This window comes from Mustelus asterias, chromosome 30 (assembly GCF_964213995.1).
Source record: "Mustelus asterias chromosome 30, sMusAst1.hap1.1, whole genome shotgun sequence".
Classification (NCBI taxonomy): domain Eukaryota; kingdom Metazoa; phylum Chordata; class Chondrichthyes; order Carcharhiniformes; family Triakidae; genus Mustelus; species Mustelus asterias.
In genome coordinates, this window is record NC_135830.1 from 4,434,593 (window position 1) to 4,453,090 (window position 18,498).

Consider the following 18,498-nt stretch of genomic DNA (forward strand, 5'->3'; position numbering starts at 1 on the left):
CCTGACCTGCAAACCAATTTTTTTTTCTCCAATCCCAAAGTAAAAACAAACAACCTCTATATAAGCCACTTAAGGAGCAAATAAAGGACTCTTTGTAGACAAGCCGGTGCCATATAATGTAAAAAAAACCTGAAAAGGTTTATTTACAACAGCAGAGATCATGATTTTGAGAGACAAAAATTCGTAAAGAAACACTAATGTCACACTACTGTATGATATTACAGATTAGAAATAATAATAATAATAAATGTACATTATTGCAGAACCGTACATATCTAATCTTGCCTAATGACAATACTGAACATATCTCTAACCTATATAAATTTACAGTCTCCTTAAATGTCAGCCATCTCCTGGGGAAACCAGCCCTTTAATTGTGAGCATTAGGAAAGAGACCAATGTGTCAAGCTGAGGGAGCAAAGGATGTCAATGTCTTTCAGAGAGAGAGACCTGGGCCAACCTTTCCACAATCTGCACCCTCCCTGGATTCACTTCCTTTCCCTTCAGTTGCTGCAAGTCCCCAATTTCCCCCAGAATGAGAAAAGAAATGGAAGGGTGGAGAAAAGAAAGTGTTTTACTCACAGATGTTGGAACAGGAGGAAGTTTCTGCCTCTCTGATGCCCCATCTTCATTCACACAAAAACCCACACTCTGATTGGCTGGAAGACCTGAGGCCTTCCGGTCCTCCAATTCTTTTCAATGGCCAGAGCTGGTGAGGGACAGTGAATCAAACATGCGCATGTGCGAGTTTTGGGGGAATGCGCATGTGCGGGTGTGGTTCGGGGCCCGGGACGAAGCCGGCGCACTGACCATTGTCTGTCCGGGTCTTCCAGCCTTTCCCATTGGACAACAGCTCAGCGCGGTTGGAGGGCAAAGTCCCGCCCACCCCCACGTGGGGCTCCGCCCCTCATTGTCTGTCTGCGGGGGATTGGCCAATGGGAACTCTGGAGGACCGGAAGGACTCTGCTCCGCTCGCTGCCTCTCACAGGCTCTGACCAATGGGCATTCTGGAGGACCGGAAGGACTCTGGTCCCCCAGCCAATCAAAGCTTCTCCATTGTCTGAATGCGGAAGTTGCACAATGAGCTTGTTCAGCTGCTCATTCCGGCCCAGCAAAGCTGCTGCTGCTCTTTCTCTGAATGAAGAATGAGCTTCAGACACAGACTCAAACTTCCTCCTGTCTCTCCAACATCTGTGAGTAAAACATTTTCTTTTCTCCCCCCCTTCCATTCCTTTTTTCATTCTGGGGGGAAACTGTTGACTTGCAGCAACTGATCACGAGAAATAGAAGCAGGAGTGGCCAGCAGGCCCTTCATGGCTGATCTATGCCGGTTTCAACTCCTTTTGTGAGCCTTTTCCCATAGCCCTCTATTCCTCGATCTATCAACTATTTATCCACCTCCACTTTAAATACTTATCGTGGTCTCGCCTCCACCTGTGGGGGAGAGAATTCCAGACATTCACCACCCTCTGGGGGAAGAAATTTCTGTGCACCTCAGTTTTAAATGACCGACCATTTAGCTTGTTTCAGACTTTCGCACTTGTAAAAATATCTCACCATCTATCCTGTCAAGCCCCCTCAGGATCTAATGTTTCAATAAAGTCACCTCTTTGTCTTCAAAGCTTCAAGGAATACAGACCTAGACAATTTATTCTCTCTTAATAAGACAACCCTCTCACCCAGGAATTTGCCTGGTGAATCTCCTTTGGACTACATCCAATGTTACTATATCCTTGTTTAAGTAAGAAGATCAAAACTACACAGTATTCCAGGTGAGGCCTCACCAACACCCTATGCAGTTACCACACAACCTCCCTGTTTTAAAACTGCAATAAAGGTCAAAATTCCATTTTCCTTCTTACCTATTGTGGGACCTGCCTGCTAGCCTTTTGTGATTCATGTGCAAGAACATCCAGATCCCTCTGTACTTCACTCACCTGCAGTGCCGCTCCATGTAGATAATCTCCCTTTTGATTTCTCCTACTGAAATACATGACCTCCCACTTCTCCACATTAAACTCCATTTGCCAGGTTTTTGTCAGCCAATCTATCTATATCCCATTGCAGAATCAAAATATCCTCATCACAACATGTCCTTCCGCCTATCTTCATATCATTTGGAAACCTTACATTCTGTTCCTTCCTCCAGGTCATTAATTGAATAATGAACAATTGCAGGCCAAGAACTGATCCCTGTGGTACTCCACTAGTTACATCTTTCCATTCTGAAAATGACCCATTTATTCCAACGCTCTGTTTTCTATGTGACGGTCAGTTTTCAATCCATGCTAATACACTTCCATCAATTCCATGGGCCTTTACTTTATGCGCCAGCCTCTTATGTGGCACCTTGTCAAATGCCTTTTGGAAATCATAGAATCCCTAGAGTGCAGAAGGAGGCCATTTGGCCCATCTGGTCTGCACCGACTCTCGAACAGAGCATCTTTCCCAGGCCCTATCCCCATAAGCCCACATTTTTACCCCACTAATCCCCTAATCTCCACCTATTTGGACACAAAGGGGCAATTTATCATGGTATCATGGGCGGCACGGTAGCACAGTGGTTAGCACTGCTGCTTCACAGCTCCAGGGACCTGGGTTCGATTCCCGGCTTGGGTCACTGTCTGTGTGGAGTTTGCACATTCTCCTCGTGTCTGCGTGGGTTTCCTCCGGGTGCTCCAGTTTCCTCCCACAGTCCAAAGATGTGCGGGTTAGGTTGATTGGCTATGCTAAAATTGCCCCTTAGTGTCTTGAGATGCGTAGGTTAGAGGGATTAGCGGGTAAATATGTAGGGATATGGGGGTAGGGCCTGGGTGGGATTGTGGTCGGTGCAGACTCGATGGGCCGAATGGCCTCTTTCTACACTGTAGGGTTTCTATGATTCTATGACACGGGGAGGATGTGCAAATTCCACGCAGACTGTCAACCAAGGGCAGAATTGAAGTCGGGTCCCTGGCGCTGTGAGGCAGCAGTGCAAACCACTGTGTCACGGTGCTGCCCTATCTAAATACACTACATCTACAGATTGCTCTTGATCTACACTCCCTCTTACATCCTCCAAGAATTCGAGCAAATTTGTCAAACATGATTTATCTTTCATAAAACCATGTTGACGAGGTTTGATTATATTCAACTTTCTTAAATGATTAGCTACTTCCTCTTTGATTATTGACTCCTGCGTCTTGCCAATAATAGATGATAAATTAACTGGCCGATAGTTCTCTGCCTTCTGCCTTTCTCCCTATTTGAACCAGGGAGTCACATTGGCTGTTTTCCAACTTTCTGATACTCTTCCGGAATTTAGCGAGTTACGAAAAATTTCAACCAAAGTGTCCACTATCTCTTCAGCAACCTCCATTAAAAGCCTCGTTGTCAGTTCATTGGGTCCTGGTGACTTGTCCACCCTTAGCCGCTGAAGGAAAAGGAAGTGAGTCCAGTCTGTACAATCTCACATTTTTAATCCAGTCATATAGACATATATCTCTGGCAGCCTGCATGGAAACTTTCAGCTGTGTGTCCAGGACAGGAAGCAGTGAGCATGGATCTGTCAATCAGCACCTTCAGGAGAATTGGGAGGGTGAATATTAGATACAGCAGAGTGAGAATGGAGGGAGGGTGAGTGGGATGGAGATTCACAGCTTTTGGGGATTGAGAGCATGGACAGAGTGGATAGTCAAAAGCCTTTTCCCAGGGTGGGAGAGTCAATTACTTGGGGGCACAGGTTTAAGGTGCGAGGGGCAAGGTTTAAAGGAGATGGACGAGGCACGTTTTTTACACACAGGTTGGTGGGTGCCTGGAACTTGCTGCCGGGGAAGGTAGTGGAAGCACATACGGTAGTGACTTTTAAGGGGCGTCTTGACAAATACATGAATAGGATGAGAATAGAGGGACATGGTCCCCGTAAGGGAAGGGGGCTTTAGTTCAGTTGGGCAGCATGGTTGATGCAGTCTTGGAGGGCCGAATAGCCTGTTCCTGTGCTGTAATTTTCATTGTTCTTTAAGAAAGGAAAGAATGTTCCATGAAACACTAGAATTGTCTGTTTTGAATTTCTACCCTGTGCTGACAGTGATTCCCCGCTGGAGGTCCCTCTACGGAGGGATCTCCCCCAATTCCGTCGGGGACCTGGGGTGGAGGGTGATGCATGCAGCAGTTCCGCACAACCGTAGGATTCACTGGTTCACGGGCTCCGAAGACTGCCCTTTCTGCGGCCTTGTGGAGTCCGTGGACCATGTCTATGTTGTGTGTCTTAGGCTGCACTCCCTTTATGTTTTCCTGAAGAACCTTTTATTGATGTTCTGTTTGCACTTCAGTCCCACGCTCCTGATCTACGGACACCCGGTGCGGAGAGGGGAGGGTCGGGATGGCGACCTCCTCGTGAACCTGCTCCTGGGCCTGGCGAAACGCGCCATTTACCGGTCCAGGCTGCGGGCGATCGAGGGGGCCGTCCATCCTGACTGTCTTCCCCTCTACCGCGGCTACGTTCGCGGCGGTGTCCCTGGAGAGGGAGCATGCGGTGTCCACGGGCGAGGTTGACGCTTTCCGCGCCCGCTGGGCACCGCAGGGGTTGGGGTGCATTATTGACCCCAATAATCACATTTTAATTTGATGTTTTTAAGTTTCCTTTGTACTTTGATTTCTGTTCGGGCTATTCCCCCTCCTTTTTGGGGAGCTGCCCCTTTTACTTTGTCCTGATTTAATCTGAGTTTGTTTACTTGGTTTGGTTTGACCTAAAAAGAAGACAGTGATTACTTTTGCAAACTCCTTTCACAGGATATTAGAAGCTGAGGACTTACAGACAGAAATCTCAAACTAAACAAGATTCGACAGAGTCACTCAATTCATCGGGATCTGTATATCATCGGCCTTTGAATCTTGAAGGAGAAATTCTTCTCTGTTCTGGCTGTTTTAGAAGGCTTTAAACGTCAGAGTGACTGGAAAAGCACCAAGACACACACACATGACACACACACACCCAAGGGAGAGTGTTCCAGTGCATTGACTGTGGGAAAGGACTTTAACCAGTTACACAGCCTGAAAAAGAATTGCATCATTCACAGCAGAGAGAGACTGTATCCGTGTTCTGTGTGTGGACGAGGCTTCAACTGATCATCCAACCTAGAGATTCACAACAAAACCACATCATGGAGGTAGGCTGGAAATGTGGGGACTGTGGGAAGGGATTTAGGTATCCATCTCAGCTGGAAACTCATCGACGCAGTCACACTGGGTCAAGGCCATTCACCTGCTCTGTGTGTGGACAGAGACTCACTGATTCATCGAGCCTGCGAAGACACCAGCGAGTTCACACCAGGGAGAGGCCGTTCACCTGCACTGAGTGTGGGAAGGAATTCACTCAGTTATCCAATCTGCAGAAACACCAACGAGTTCACACTGGGGAGAGACCGTTCACCTGCTCTGTGTGTGGGAAGGGATTCACTCAGTCATCCCACCTGCTGACACACCAGCGAGTTCACTCAAGTGAGAAACCGTTCACCTGCTCTCAGTGTGGGAAGAGTTTCGCTCGGTCATCCAATCTACTGACACACCAGCGAGTTCACACCGGGGAGAGGCCATTCACCTGCTCTGTGTGTGGGAAGGGATTCACAAATTCATCCAACCTGCTGACGCACCAGCGACTTCACACTGAGGAGAGACCATTCACCTGCACCACGTGTGGGAAGGGATTCAAACGTGCATCCACCCTGCAGGATCACCAGCTAGTTCACAGCAGGGAGAGGCCGTTTACCTGCTCTGATTGTGGGAAGGGATTCACTCAGGTATCCAATCTGCGGAGACACCAGCGAGTTCACACTGGGGAGAGGCTGTTTATCTGCTCTGATTGTGGGAATGGATTCAGAGATTCATCCACTCTGCTGAACCACCAGCGAGTTCACACCGGGGAGAGGCCGTTCAGCTGCTCTGTGTGTGGGAAGGAATTTGCTCAGTTATCCAATCTGCAGACACACCAGCGCATTCACACTGAGGAGAGACAATACAGCTGCTCTCACTGCACAAAGAGGTTCAGGTGGTCATCCACCCTGCTGAGACACCAGCGAATTCACACCGGGGAGAGGCCGTTCATCTGCACTGTGTGTGACAAGGGATTCAGACATTCAAATACCCTGAAGAGACACCAGCGAGTTCACACCGAGGAGAGGCCATCCACCGGTGCTGTGTGAGGGAAAACATTCACTCAGTCATCCAAGTTGCTGAGACACCAGCGAGTTCACAAGTGATGACAGGAGTTGGATTCTGCTGTTACTCTGCTGTTAATCACATCCAGGACTGAACCATGTTCATTCTGACAGGTGGTGAAGTGGGAGGGTCGGAGGGTTTCTTTGAGCCTGTGAGAGCACGTTTCCACTGAAATGATGCACAAAAGCTGATGAAGGACATTTATTTTATCCTGGATGGTATGGTTTTCCTCCCATTGTAGGTAGATAAATACATTTGTCTCTGTTCCATTGAGTCTACAGCACAGGGCCAGGCCAGTCGGCTCAATTGGTCTGTGTCAGTATTTATGATCCACATGAGCCTCCACCCACCCCTCTTCATCTCCCCCCATCAGCATATCCTTCTATTCCTCTCTCCCTCATGTATGTATCTAGCTTCCTCTTCAATGTATTCATGCTGTTCACCTCAACCACTCGCTGTGGTGGTGAGTTCCACATTCTCACCACTCGCTGGGTAAAGAGGTTTCTCACTGAAATCCCTGTTGGATTATTGAACCCCTTCATAATCTTAAAGACTTCCATCAGGTCACCCTTCAGTCTTCTCTTTTCTCGAGAAAAGCAGCGCCAATCTTTCCTGAGGGTTAAATGCTCTCAGTTAGAAACATAGAAACATAGAAAAACTACAGCACAAACAGGCCCTTCGGCCCCACAAGTTGTGCCGAACACATCCCTACCTTCGAGACCTACCTATAACCCTCCATCCTATTAAGCTCCATGTACTCATCCAGGAGTCTCTTAAAATACCCTATTGAGTTCGCCTCCACCACCACTGACGGCAGCCGATTCCACTCACCCACCACCCTCTGTGTGAAAAACTTACCCCGAACATTTCCCCTGTACCTACCCCCCAGCACCTTAAACCTGTGTCCTCTCGTAGCAGACATTTCCACCCTGGGAAAAAGCCTCTGAGAGTCCACCCGATCTATGCCTCTCAACATCTTATACACCTCTATTAGGTCTCCTCTCATCCTTCGTCTCTCCAAGGAGAAAAGACCGAGCTCCCTCAGCCTATCCTCATAAGGCATGCCACTCAATCCAGGCAGCATCCTTGTAAATCTCCTCTGCACCCTTTCAATCTTTTCCACATCCTTCCAAGAGTGAGGCGACCAGAACTGAGCACAGTACTCCAAGTGGGGTCTGACGAGGGTCTTATATAGCTGCATCATTATCCCCGGACTCCTAAACTCAATCCCTCGATTGATAAAGGCCAGCACACCATGCGCCTTTTTAACTACCTCCTCCACCTGCGGGGCCGATTTTAGAGTCCTATGGACCCGGACCCCAAGGTCCTTCTGATCCTCTACAGTACTAAGCGTCTTTCCCTTTATATTGTACTCCTTCATCTCATTTGACCTACCAAAATGGACCACGACGCATTTATCTGGGTTGAAGTCCATCTGCCACTTGTCCGCCCAGTCTTGCATCCTATCTATGTCCCTCTGTAACTTCTGACATCCCTCCAGACTATCCACAACCCTACCAACCTTCGTGTTGTCGGCAAACTTACCAACCCATCCCTCCGCTTCCTCATCCAGGTCATTTATGAAAATGACAAACAGCAAGGGTCCCAGAACAGATCCCTGGGGCACACCACTGGTGACCGACACCCATTTAGAAAAAGACCCATCTATACACACTCTCTGCCTCCTTTGGGAAAGCCAGTTCTGGATCCACCGGGCAGCAGCCCCTTGGATCCCATGCCCTCTCACTTTTTCTGGAAGCCTTGCATGGGGGACCTTATCGAACGCCTTGCTAAAATCCATATAAACCACATCTACCGCCTTCCCTTCGTCAATGTGTTTAGTCACATTTTTGAAGAACTCCACCAGGCTCGTAAGGCACGATCTGCCCTTGACAAAGCCATGCTGAGTATTCTTGAGCATACTAAACCTCTCTAAATGCTCATAAATCCTGTCCCTCAGGACCTTCTCCATCAGTTTACCAACCACTGAGGTTAGGCTCACCGGTCGGTAATTTCCTGGGCTATCCCTATTCCCCTTCTTGAAAATAGGAACCACATCCGCAATCCTCTAATCCTCCGGCACCTCTCCCGTCTCCATCGACGACACAAAGATCATCGCCAGAGGCTCTGCAATCTCTTCCCTCTCCTCCCACAGTAACCTGGGGTACATCCCATCCGGACCCGGCGACTTATCTATCTTGATGCCATTCAAAGATTCCAGCACAACCTCTTCCTTAAAATCCACATACTCAATCCTTTCAGTCCACCGCACGCCCACAGTACATACACCCAGGTCTTTCTCCTCTGTGAAAACCGAGGCAAAATACTCATTGAGCACCTCTGCCATTTCTACTGGTTCCGTACAGACTTTCCCGCCTTCACCTTTTATAGGCCCTATTCCGTCACGTCTCATCCTTTTACTCTTCACATATTTATAGAATGCCTTCGGGTTCTCCTTAACCCTACCTGCCAGGGCCTTCTCGTGATCCTTTCTGGCTCTCATCATTTCCTTCTTTAGTCCCTTCCTACAAGCAATATACTCTTCTAAATCCCTATCTTCGCCAAGCTCTCTGAACCTTTTGTACGCTTTCCTTTTCTTCTCGACTAGGTCCCACACAGCTTTCGTGCACCACGGTTCCTTTAACTGACCAACACCTCCCTGTCTGCTCAGAACGTTGTCCTGTAGAAATCTAGACAGACATTCCTTGAAAAACTGCCACCTCTCTTCAGTACATTTCCCCGAGAATACCTCCTTCCAATTTACTCCTCTAATTTGCTGTCTAATGTGTTCATATTTCCCCTTACTCCATATAAACACTTTCCTAGCTTGCCTGATCCTCTCTTTTTCCAATGCAAGCCTAAAGGAGATAGAGTTATGATCGCTATCCCCAAGATGCTCTCCCACTGAGAGATCTGACACCTGTCCAGGTTCATTGGTCAGTATCAGATCAAGTACAGCCTTTCCTCTTGTAGGCTTGTCCACATGCTGTGTCAGGAAACCCTCCTGAACACACTTAACGAACTCTTCCCCATCCAATCCCCTTACCCAAGGGATATTCCAATCTCTGTTTGGGAAATTAAAGTCTCCCATCACAACATGTGCCATTTATTGTTCAAGGTTTGGGCAAAGCTCAAATTCTAGCCAGTTAAAAATCAAACCATAACGTTTCTAATCCATTAACCAGTATGTATTGTACAAACTTTGATTTTCATTTGGCACCTGTTATGTTTCTAAAATGCAGGGGTCTTAATCTGGAACTCAGTTTAAAAATAGAAACAACTGATGTTAAAAGGGTTTGGATATCACGGTTGTGATGTGTAAAGTGGTATGATACAACTGCCGCTTGATTATTTTTATTATACAGTATAGCACTGCCATATAGACCCGAGAATAAAATCAGACCCTGAACCAATTATATATTAGATATTTATAAACTACATATTGTGTATTGATCAAAACATAATTCTGTAGGAGCTTCCTGTTTTCCTCCATGAAGAGGCTATTTATTCCAAGCATTTAACCATTCTTTGCCATAGTTGGTAATAACTTGCATAACGCATCACAACAACTCTGCTATTACTGCATCTCTCCAGGATCTGTTTCCCTATCTGCTCCTCCACCTCCCTGTTACTATTGGGCGGCCTATAGAAAACTCCCAGCAAAGTGACCGGCCGCTTCCCACTCTGAACTTCCACCCACAGAGACTCGGTGGACAATCCCTCCACAGCATACACCTTCTCTACAGCTGTGACACTATCCCTGATCAGCAGTGCCACTCCACCCCCTCTCTTGCCTCCCTCCCTGTCCTTCCTGAAACATCTGAATCCCGGCACCTGGAGTATCCAAGTCCTGTCCCTGAGACATCCAAGTCTCCGTAATGGCCACCACATCATACTTCCAGGCATCGATCCATGCTCTGAGCTCATCCCCTTTATTCACTATACTCCTGGCATTAAAGTAAACACATCTCAATCCTTTGGTCTGAGCTCTCCCCTTCTCTATTCCCTGTCCATCCGCCCTCTTGCACTGCCTATAACCCTTCTCTGTTTGCGAGCTACCTTCCTCACTCTCAGTCACCTCATTTTGATCCCCTCCCCCCAACCTATCTAGTTTAAACTCTCCCCAGTAGCCTTAGCCAACCTTCCCGCCAGGATATTGGTCCCCCTGGGATTCAAGTGCCACCCATTTTTTGTGTACAGGTCACACCTGCCCCTGAAGAGGTCCCAATGGTCCAGGAACCTGAATCCCTGCCCCCTGCACCAGTCCCTCAGCCACACATTCATCCTCCATCTCACTCCATTCCTGCCCTCACCTTCCCGTGGCACAGGCAGCAATCCTGAGATTACTACCTTTGCTTTCCTCCTTCTCAGCTGTCTCCCTAATTCCCTATACTCTCTTTTCATGACCCCTTCCTACCCACATCAGTGGTACCAATATGTACCGCTACCTCCGGCTCCTCTCCCTCCCACCTCAGGATTTCTGGGACTCGCCCAGCGACATCCTGGATCCCAGCCCCAGGGAGGCAGACCACCATCCAAGACTCCCGCCTGCCTCCGCAAAATCGCCTGTCCGTCCCCCTGACTGTCAAGTCCCCGATTAATACTGCCTTCCTCCTCTTTTCCTTAGCCCTCTGAGTTACAGGGCCGGACTCCACCCCGGAGACACGGCCACTGCTGCTTCCCCCAGGCGGGCTGTCCCCCCCAGCAGTACTCAGGCAGGAGTACTTGTTGTGTAGGGGCACACCCACCGGGATTATTCTTGTGAATCTTTGTTGTTCCTTCTCCAGTGCCTCTATTTCCTTTTTCTAAATGGAGATCACTAATGTTGGCAGTGCTCCCAGTGTAGTGTGACCCTGGTTCGAAACAAGTTGAACAGGACATCCCAGCTTTTCAATTCTATCCCTCTGGAATGGAACCCTACACATGGGCCTCACACTTTAGGAAAGATGTGAAGTTCTTAGAGAGGGTGCAGAGGAGATTTACGAGAATGGCTCCAGGGATGAGGGACTTCAGTGAGTTTGAGAGACTGGAGCAGCTGAAATTTCTCTCTTTAGATTAGGCATTAAGATTGGGAATGGGGCTATTCAGCCCATTGAGTCCATGCTGGCTCTCTGTAATCAAACCGTTGCACTGTTCTCTCTCCGAATCCCTGTCGATTTTCTTCCCTCAATTGCCCATCCAATTTCCTTTTGGAAACATTCCATTATCTCTGCGTCACCCTCCCTCATCAAAAGTGGGTTCCAGATATTTACCACTTTCTTCAACTGCAATCAAGGCTCAGTGAGCACCGAGAGCTGGAACACATCCTTTGCTTCCTGATTTGAAACCACGTGTATCAAGAAAGCTTGAGTGGACTGTCCAATGTGGGTGTCTATTGTGGGGAACCTGAGTGATCATTCCTCCTAGTCTGCATGGGAGAATTCTTGAACAAATACATGAAGGACATCCTGGTATAGTCTGGATGAAGGAAGGAGCACATTGTTACTTTTGGTGGCCGGGTCTGGATGCTCAGATTGAAGAAAAAGTGGCATCTTATAGAAAACTCCTGCGACCCCAAAGTTCACCTGCATTACTCCTCTTAAAGAAAGTTGAGAACTATGTTTGATTTATCATCTCCAGAAACTTCAGAGTTAGTAGATCATCAACAGCAATCTCATGTTACTAGGTGAGACAGGAGGGCAAAACAACACTTGTTTCAACAAGGAGATTGTGTGTGAGCTCTGCAACTAAGAAATGGGTACCAGCCATTGTTTTAGCAAAAACAGGTCCAATTTCCTGCATGGTTCAAACAGGAGAAAGCGCAATGTGAGATATTTGATACACAGCAGTAGAGGTATTATGTGGGTCATCAAACGCCCAGGAAATCTTTGCCTCAAGGTAGAGAAACCAACATTAAATGATGAATTCTAATTTAGTTTACACACACCTCTTGTGTCACCTCAATATGATTTTTTTCTGAATTCTGGGACAAAAGTTCATCACATGACTTGATTTTAGCATCAAACTCAGAATGGACAAGGGAGAAAGAACATTTGGCCTTAAAGCAGCAATGCAAGATGTCAAGGTTGAACAACAGCTCTGACGAAGAGTCATCCGGACTCGAAACGTTGGCTCTATTCTCTCTCCACAGATGCTGCCAGACCTGCTGAGATTTTCCACTGTTTTCTGTTTTGGTTTCAGATTCCAGCATCCACATTATTTTGCCTTGATCATAAGGTTGAACAATGACTGGTCCAAACTATCGACCTCCCTCGCAATTAAAATGATCCGTTTGGTTCTCGAAATCCAAAGTCCATCATACTCAGAAAAACAACTGTTAAAATATCCAGACTTGTGCATTAAATTAGTGCTGTTTAACCTGTGATGTTCCAGAGAAGTCACTTTATTTCACACTGTGTAACCATCTTTAATTTAATAAGTTTAGAATGAAGTTCTGTAATAAGCTTTTGTAACTCTTTGGTTCCTTTATGTTTTAATAAAAAGTATAAAGTCAAATCTCCGTAGTCCCAGATGACCATAGGCTGCTCTCCACTTTGAAGGGGGAGAGCTGACTGGTGATTTGACCTGAGGATCACCACACCCCAAGCCAGGGGCAAGGTTGAGAAGGTGGGGCCTTCACGATTAACCTCAGCCGGTACAGGAATTGAACCCGCACTGTTGGTGTCACTCCGCATCACTCACCAGCCAACTGAGCTAAACCGAGCCACACAATATCCATTAGCTGAGTGTACTGTTATATCAAGCAGACCAATCACTTTCAAGCACTGAGATGTGTTTTAAGGTTATGAGGAAAGTAAAGTAACTCATTCCAAATAACAAGAGAGGAGTAATTGTAATCTTCAAATAACCTCATAGAGTCAGAGGTTTACAGCATGGAAACAGGCCCTTCAGCCCAACTTGTGCATGCCACCCTTTTCTTAACCACTAAGCGAATCCTATTTGCCCACATCTGGCCCATATCCCTCTATACCCATCTTATCCACGGAGCTGTCTAAATGCTTTTTAAAAGACAATTGTACCCGCCTCTATTACTACCTCTGATAGCTCGTTCCAGATACCACCCTCTGTGTGACCAAATTGCCCCTCAGGATGCTTTTGTATCTCTTCCCCTCACTTTAAACTTACGCCCTCTAGTTTTAGACTCCTCTACCTTTGGGAAAAGATGTTGCTTATCTTGCTGATCTTTGCCCCTCATTATTTTATAGACCTCTATAAGATCACTCCAAAGCCTCCTACGCTCCAGAAAAAAAGTCCCAGTCTACCCAGCCTCTCCTTATAACTCAAACCATCAAGTCCCGGTAGCATCCTGGTAAATCTTTTCTGCACTCTTTCTAGTTTAATAATATTTTTTCTCATATTAGGGTGACCAGAACTGTACACAGTATTCCAAGGGTGGCCGTACCAATGTTTTGTACAACTTCAACAAGACGTCGCAACTCCTGTAGTCAATGTTCTGACCAACCTGTCCAAAACATCGACACCATATTTCCCCCATCTTGGACAAATGGGCAATGGAGATATCAAAGTGTTCTTTAATCTTAGCAAGAAGTAGCAGGAACAAACTTTAATGACGGGGAGGGTCCCACAAGTAATTGATACCTCAGACGGCTAGTCAGGGGGACTATGGGACCCCTGAGTTTAGTTTATCTGGTTTTGCACAAAATTGGAGACAATGGAAAATGATATCAATAGATGATTAGCACCCTCAAGAAACAAATTAGAAATCGATCATGCCCATTTAGACCAATAACACGTTTTACTGTACTGTGGGGTATGGCAGCAGCTTTCATTGACCAAGCTACACATTGAGTGTGGAACTGAAGTCCATTTGTAGTGCCTGCTGTTCAGAAGAAAGGGAGAGATGCTTGTAACTTAGAAACCTTACAGCACAGAAAGAGGCCATTTGGCCCATCGAGTCTGCACCGACCACAATCCCACCCAGGCCCTACCCCCAAATCCCTACATATTTACACACTAATCCCTCTAACCTACGCAACCCAGGACACTAAGGGCAATTTTGGCATGGCCAATCAACCTGACCCGCACATCTTTGGACTGTGGGAGGAAACCGGAGCACCCGGAGGAAACCCACGCAGACACGAGGAGAATGTGCAAACTCCACACAGACAGTGACCCAAGCCGGGAATCGAACCCAGGTCCCTGGAGCTGTGAAGCAGCAGTGCTAACCTCTGTGCTACCGTGCCGCCCATCATTGTAACATCATGTTGGCCTGTTTGGGTGATCACCAAAGGTCAAAAGGGGAACTGAAAGGGTTAATAATCACATAAGCTGCTAAGTTCTCAAAGACAGAAGCTCTGAGAAACCAGATGCCTCAGAACTAGGCGGCCTCCAGATAATAGTCAAGGACCACAAAACTTTGAATTGCAAGGGAGGCTCCAATCATGCAGTGTGCGCACAAGAATTCAATTGAACCATTTGCAGCTGCAGCTTATGAGTGCCCATTAGAACAAGGGACAATGAGCAAGGGAGTTTGATACACCACTAGTCAGACATCTATCTATCGTACTCGTGCCTGAAAGTTCATAGATAAGTACAGAAAATACATGTTCGATGACATAATTAAGTAGATGCTATAGGGTCTGTTCATTCCTTAGAATAGACGTAGACCGCACTGGTCCAAAGTTGAACTCCATTTATTGAGCATCATTTAAAAATTAACACGTTACAGAAAGCAAAAAAATGTTTACTTGAGAGAGAGAGGGACCAGCAGAAGCTCGTCCTGATACAGATTCGATCCAAACCTTGCACAGGATCAGCTTCTGTCGGGGTCCATTCATTCCTTAGAATAGACATGGGTAGCACTTGGTACGAATTTAAGATGATTTTCTTTCTTGAATAAAACTTAAAATTAATACGACAGAAGTGGAGAGAGAGAGAAATGTTGGAGACTGGCTTCACAGCCAGGCCCTGTACAGACCTGAACTCAAACCTCACACTGGGCTGAACAAACTAGACAGATAACTTTTACTGCAATATATGAATTCTTCCCCGTGTTATTGAAATTGCTGGTACAAACTGTGTCCCTAAATTCCATAAACAATTGGCAGCTGTGGCCATGAAAAATGTTGTTTATGAAAAGCATTGTTTCTGCTAACATTGTATTTTCAAAGAATGCAGTCAATTTCTAAACTCGTCCCAGAATTCCCAGCTGAGTTTTAAAATGTGACCAAGTTCGCTTTAAAGCTCAGCCTAAGTAGTTACATAGACAGGAATATCTTAAAATTAAGTCTTTTAACTGAAGCAAACCATACAAAGGATCCCAGAAATGTGCACAAATGATAATTGGACAGCTATACTCACACATGATGTAATCCTAACTATTAGTTGAGTGGAGATGGATAATCTCTGAACAAATATACAGATTTGATTGGTATTTGCTAATTCCTTGTGACTGGATCTGAAAGTATAACTGTCTGTGTAATGTATTATTCAGGCCCCTCTGGTGGGCCACCAGCTGGACTACCAGATTATTAGCTGTAGCTTTGAAAAACTCCAAAACTCTTTGTCTGGGCACTCAAAGGGGACAGCCCTGAAAATAGTTCAGTCCTGGATGTGATTAACAGCAACAATGACAGCAGAATCCAACCCCTGTCATCACTTGTGAACTCACTGGGGTGTCTGCGGGTGGGATGCATCACAAAATCCCTTCCCACACTGAGAGCAGGAGAATGGCCTCTCCTCAGTGTGGACTTGAAGGTGTCTCTGCAGGTAGGTTGAATCATTGAATCTCTTCTCACACTGAGAGCAGGTGAACGGCCTCTCCCCAGTGTGGACTTGAAGGTGTCTCTGCAGGTAGGTTGAATCATTGAATCCCTTCTCACACTGAGAGCAGGTGAATGGCCTCTCCCCAGTGTGAATGCGCTGGTGGGACATCAACTCCAAAGAAGTTTTGAAGCCACTCCCACAGTCAGAGCATTTAAAGCGTCTCTCATTGCTGTGAGTGATTTTGTCTCAGCAGATTAGATAACTCAGTGAATCCCTTCCCACACTCAGAGCAGCAGAATGGTCTCTCCTCAGAATGAATATGCTGGTGAACCAACATTGACAGAGTTTTTGAAATCCCTCCCACAGTCAGCATTGAAAGGGCCTCTCACTAGTGTGAGTGACATTATGTCTCCGAAGGCTGGTTAACCGAGTGAATCCCTTCCCACACTCAGAGCAGGTGAATGGCTTCTCCCCAATGTGAACTCGCTGGTGCTTCTGCAGGCTGGAGAACTGACTGAATCCCATTTCACACTGAGGGCGGCACGGTAGCACAGTGGTTAGCACTGCTGCTTCACAGCTCCAGGGTCCCGGGTTCGATTCCCGGCTCGGGTCACTGTCTGTGTGGAGTTTGCACATTCTCCTCGTGTCTGCGTGGGTTTCCTCCGGGTGCTCTGGTTTCCTCCCACAGTCCAAAGATGTGCGGGTTAGGTTGATTGGCCAGGTTAAAAATTGCCCCTTAGAGTCCTGGGATGCGTAGGTTAGAGGGATTAGCAGGTAAATATATGGGGGTAGGGCCTGGGTGGGATTGTGGTCGGTGCAGACTCGATGGGCCGAATGGCCTCCTTCTGCACTGTAGGGTTTCTATGATTTCTATGAATGGCTTCTCCCCAGTGTGACTGCGTCGATGAACTTCAAGCGCAGATGGGAACTGGAATCCTTTCCTACAGTCCCCACATTTCCACAGTTTTTTCATGTTGTGGTGTCCTTCTGAATGAGTGATGATGAGTTGAAAATTTGTCCAGGCGCAGAATGCAAAAGTTATCACCCCACTGTGAATGGTCTGATGTTTTTTCAGGCTGTGTAACTAGTTAAAGCTTTTTCCACAGTCAGCGCATTGGAACACTCTCACTACTGTGTGGGTATCTCAGTGCTTTTCCAGTCACACTGATGTTAAAAGCCTTCTGAAGCAGACAGAACAGATACAAGATTTATCATAGAAGACTAATATCATAGAAACCCTACAGTGCAGAAGGAGGCCATTCGGCCCATCGAGTCTGCACCGACCACAATCCCACCCAGGCCCTACCCCCACATATTTTACCCGCTAATCCCTCTAACCTACGCATCCCAGGACTCTAAGGGGCAATTTTTAACCTGGCCAATCAACCTAACCCGCACATCTTTGGACTGTGGGAGGAAACCGGAGCACCCGGTTAAACTTCCTCCTGTCCTGGACACAGAGAGCTGAAAATCTTCAAGCTGACAGCCACGTTAAAGCTTTACATTTGAACACAAATGAGCAGACTGATGATGTGTGTAATACATTGTATTACCTGGTGAGAGATACATGAAGAATGTAAGGAGGATTTATATTTCAGCAGCGAGTGACCTGGAAGTTAAAAATACAACTCCAGAATGAAGAAAGAAATGGAATGGTGGAGGAAAGAAATGTTTTACTCACAGATATTGAAGACGGGAGGAAGTTTGAGTCTGTCTGAAGCTCAATCTCCATTCAGAGAGAGAGAAGCAGCAGCTTTGCTGGGCAGGAATGAGCAGCTGAACAAGCTCATTGTCCAACTTCCGCATTCAGACAATGGGGGAGCTCTGATTGGCTGGAGGACCAGAGACCCTCCGGTCTTCCAGAGTTCCCATTGGTCAATTCCCCGCAGACAGACAATGAGGGGCGGAGCCCCACATGGCGGTGGGCGGGACTTTGCCCTCCAACCGCGCTTAGCTGTTGCCCAATGGGAAAGGCTGGAAGACCCGGACAGACAATGGTCAGTGAGTTGGCTTTGTCCCGGGCCCCGCCCCACACCCGCACATGCGCAGTCGCCCAAAATCCGCACATGCGCACTTTTGATTCACGGCCCCTGACCAGCTCTGGCCAATGGGAAGATTTGGAGGACCGGAAGGACTGTGGTCCTCCAGCCAATCAGAGCGCGGGCTTTGTGTGAATGCGGATTGAGCTTCAGACAGACTCAAACTTCCTGAGTTTGTTTATTTGGTTTGACCTAATAAGAGGCCAACATCTGTGAGTAAAACACTTTCTTTTCTCCCCCTTTCCACTTATTTTCTCATTCTGGGGGAAATTGGGGACTTGCAGCAACTGAAGGGAAAGGAAGTGAATCCAGGGAGGGTGCAGACTCTGGAAAGGTTGGCCCAGGTCTCTCTCTCTCTTAAAGACATTGATATAGAAACATAGAAGATAGGAGCAGGAGGAGGCCACTTGGCCCTTCGAGCCTGCTCTGCCATTCATTACAATCATGGCTGATCATCCAACTCAATAGCCTAATCCTGCTTTTTCCCCATAACCTTTGATCCCATTCGCTCCAAGTGCTTTATCCAGCCGCCTCTTGA

At 47.0% G+C, this 18,498-nt stretch overlaps 1 protein-coding gene across 1 annotated transcript; it reads left to right on the plus strand.

Moving 5' to 3' along the window:
* The first annotated feature begins 1,067 nt into the window (after positions 1–1,067).
* On the plus strand, positions 1,068–7,091 carry LOC144480963 (uncharacterized). The gene is made up of 2 exons (XM_078200581.1): positions 1,068–1,193; positions 4,771–7,091. The coding sequence occupies exon 2, from the start codon at positions 5,142–5,144 to the stop codon at positions 6,177–6,179; it is 1,038 nt and encodes a 345-aa protein (XP_078056707.1). The 5' UTR covers positions 1,068–1,193; positions 4,771–5,141; the 3' UTR covers positions 6,180–7,091.
* Positions 7,092–18,498: the final 11,407 nt, after the last annotated feature.

Excerpts from the sequence above, each read along its gene's own strand:
- LOC144480963 (XM_078200581.1), top strand. The coding sequence starts at position 5,142 with ATGGAGGTAGGCTGGAAATGTGGGGACTGTGGGAAGGGATTTAGGTAT.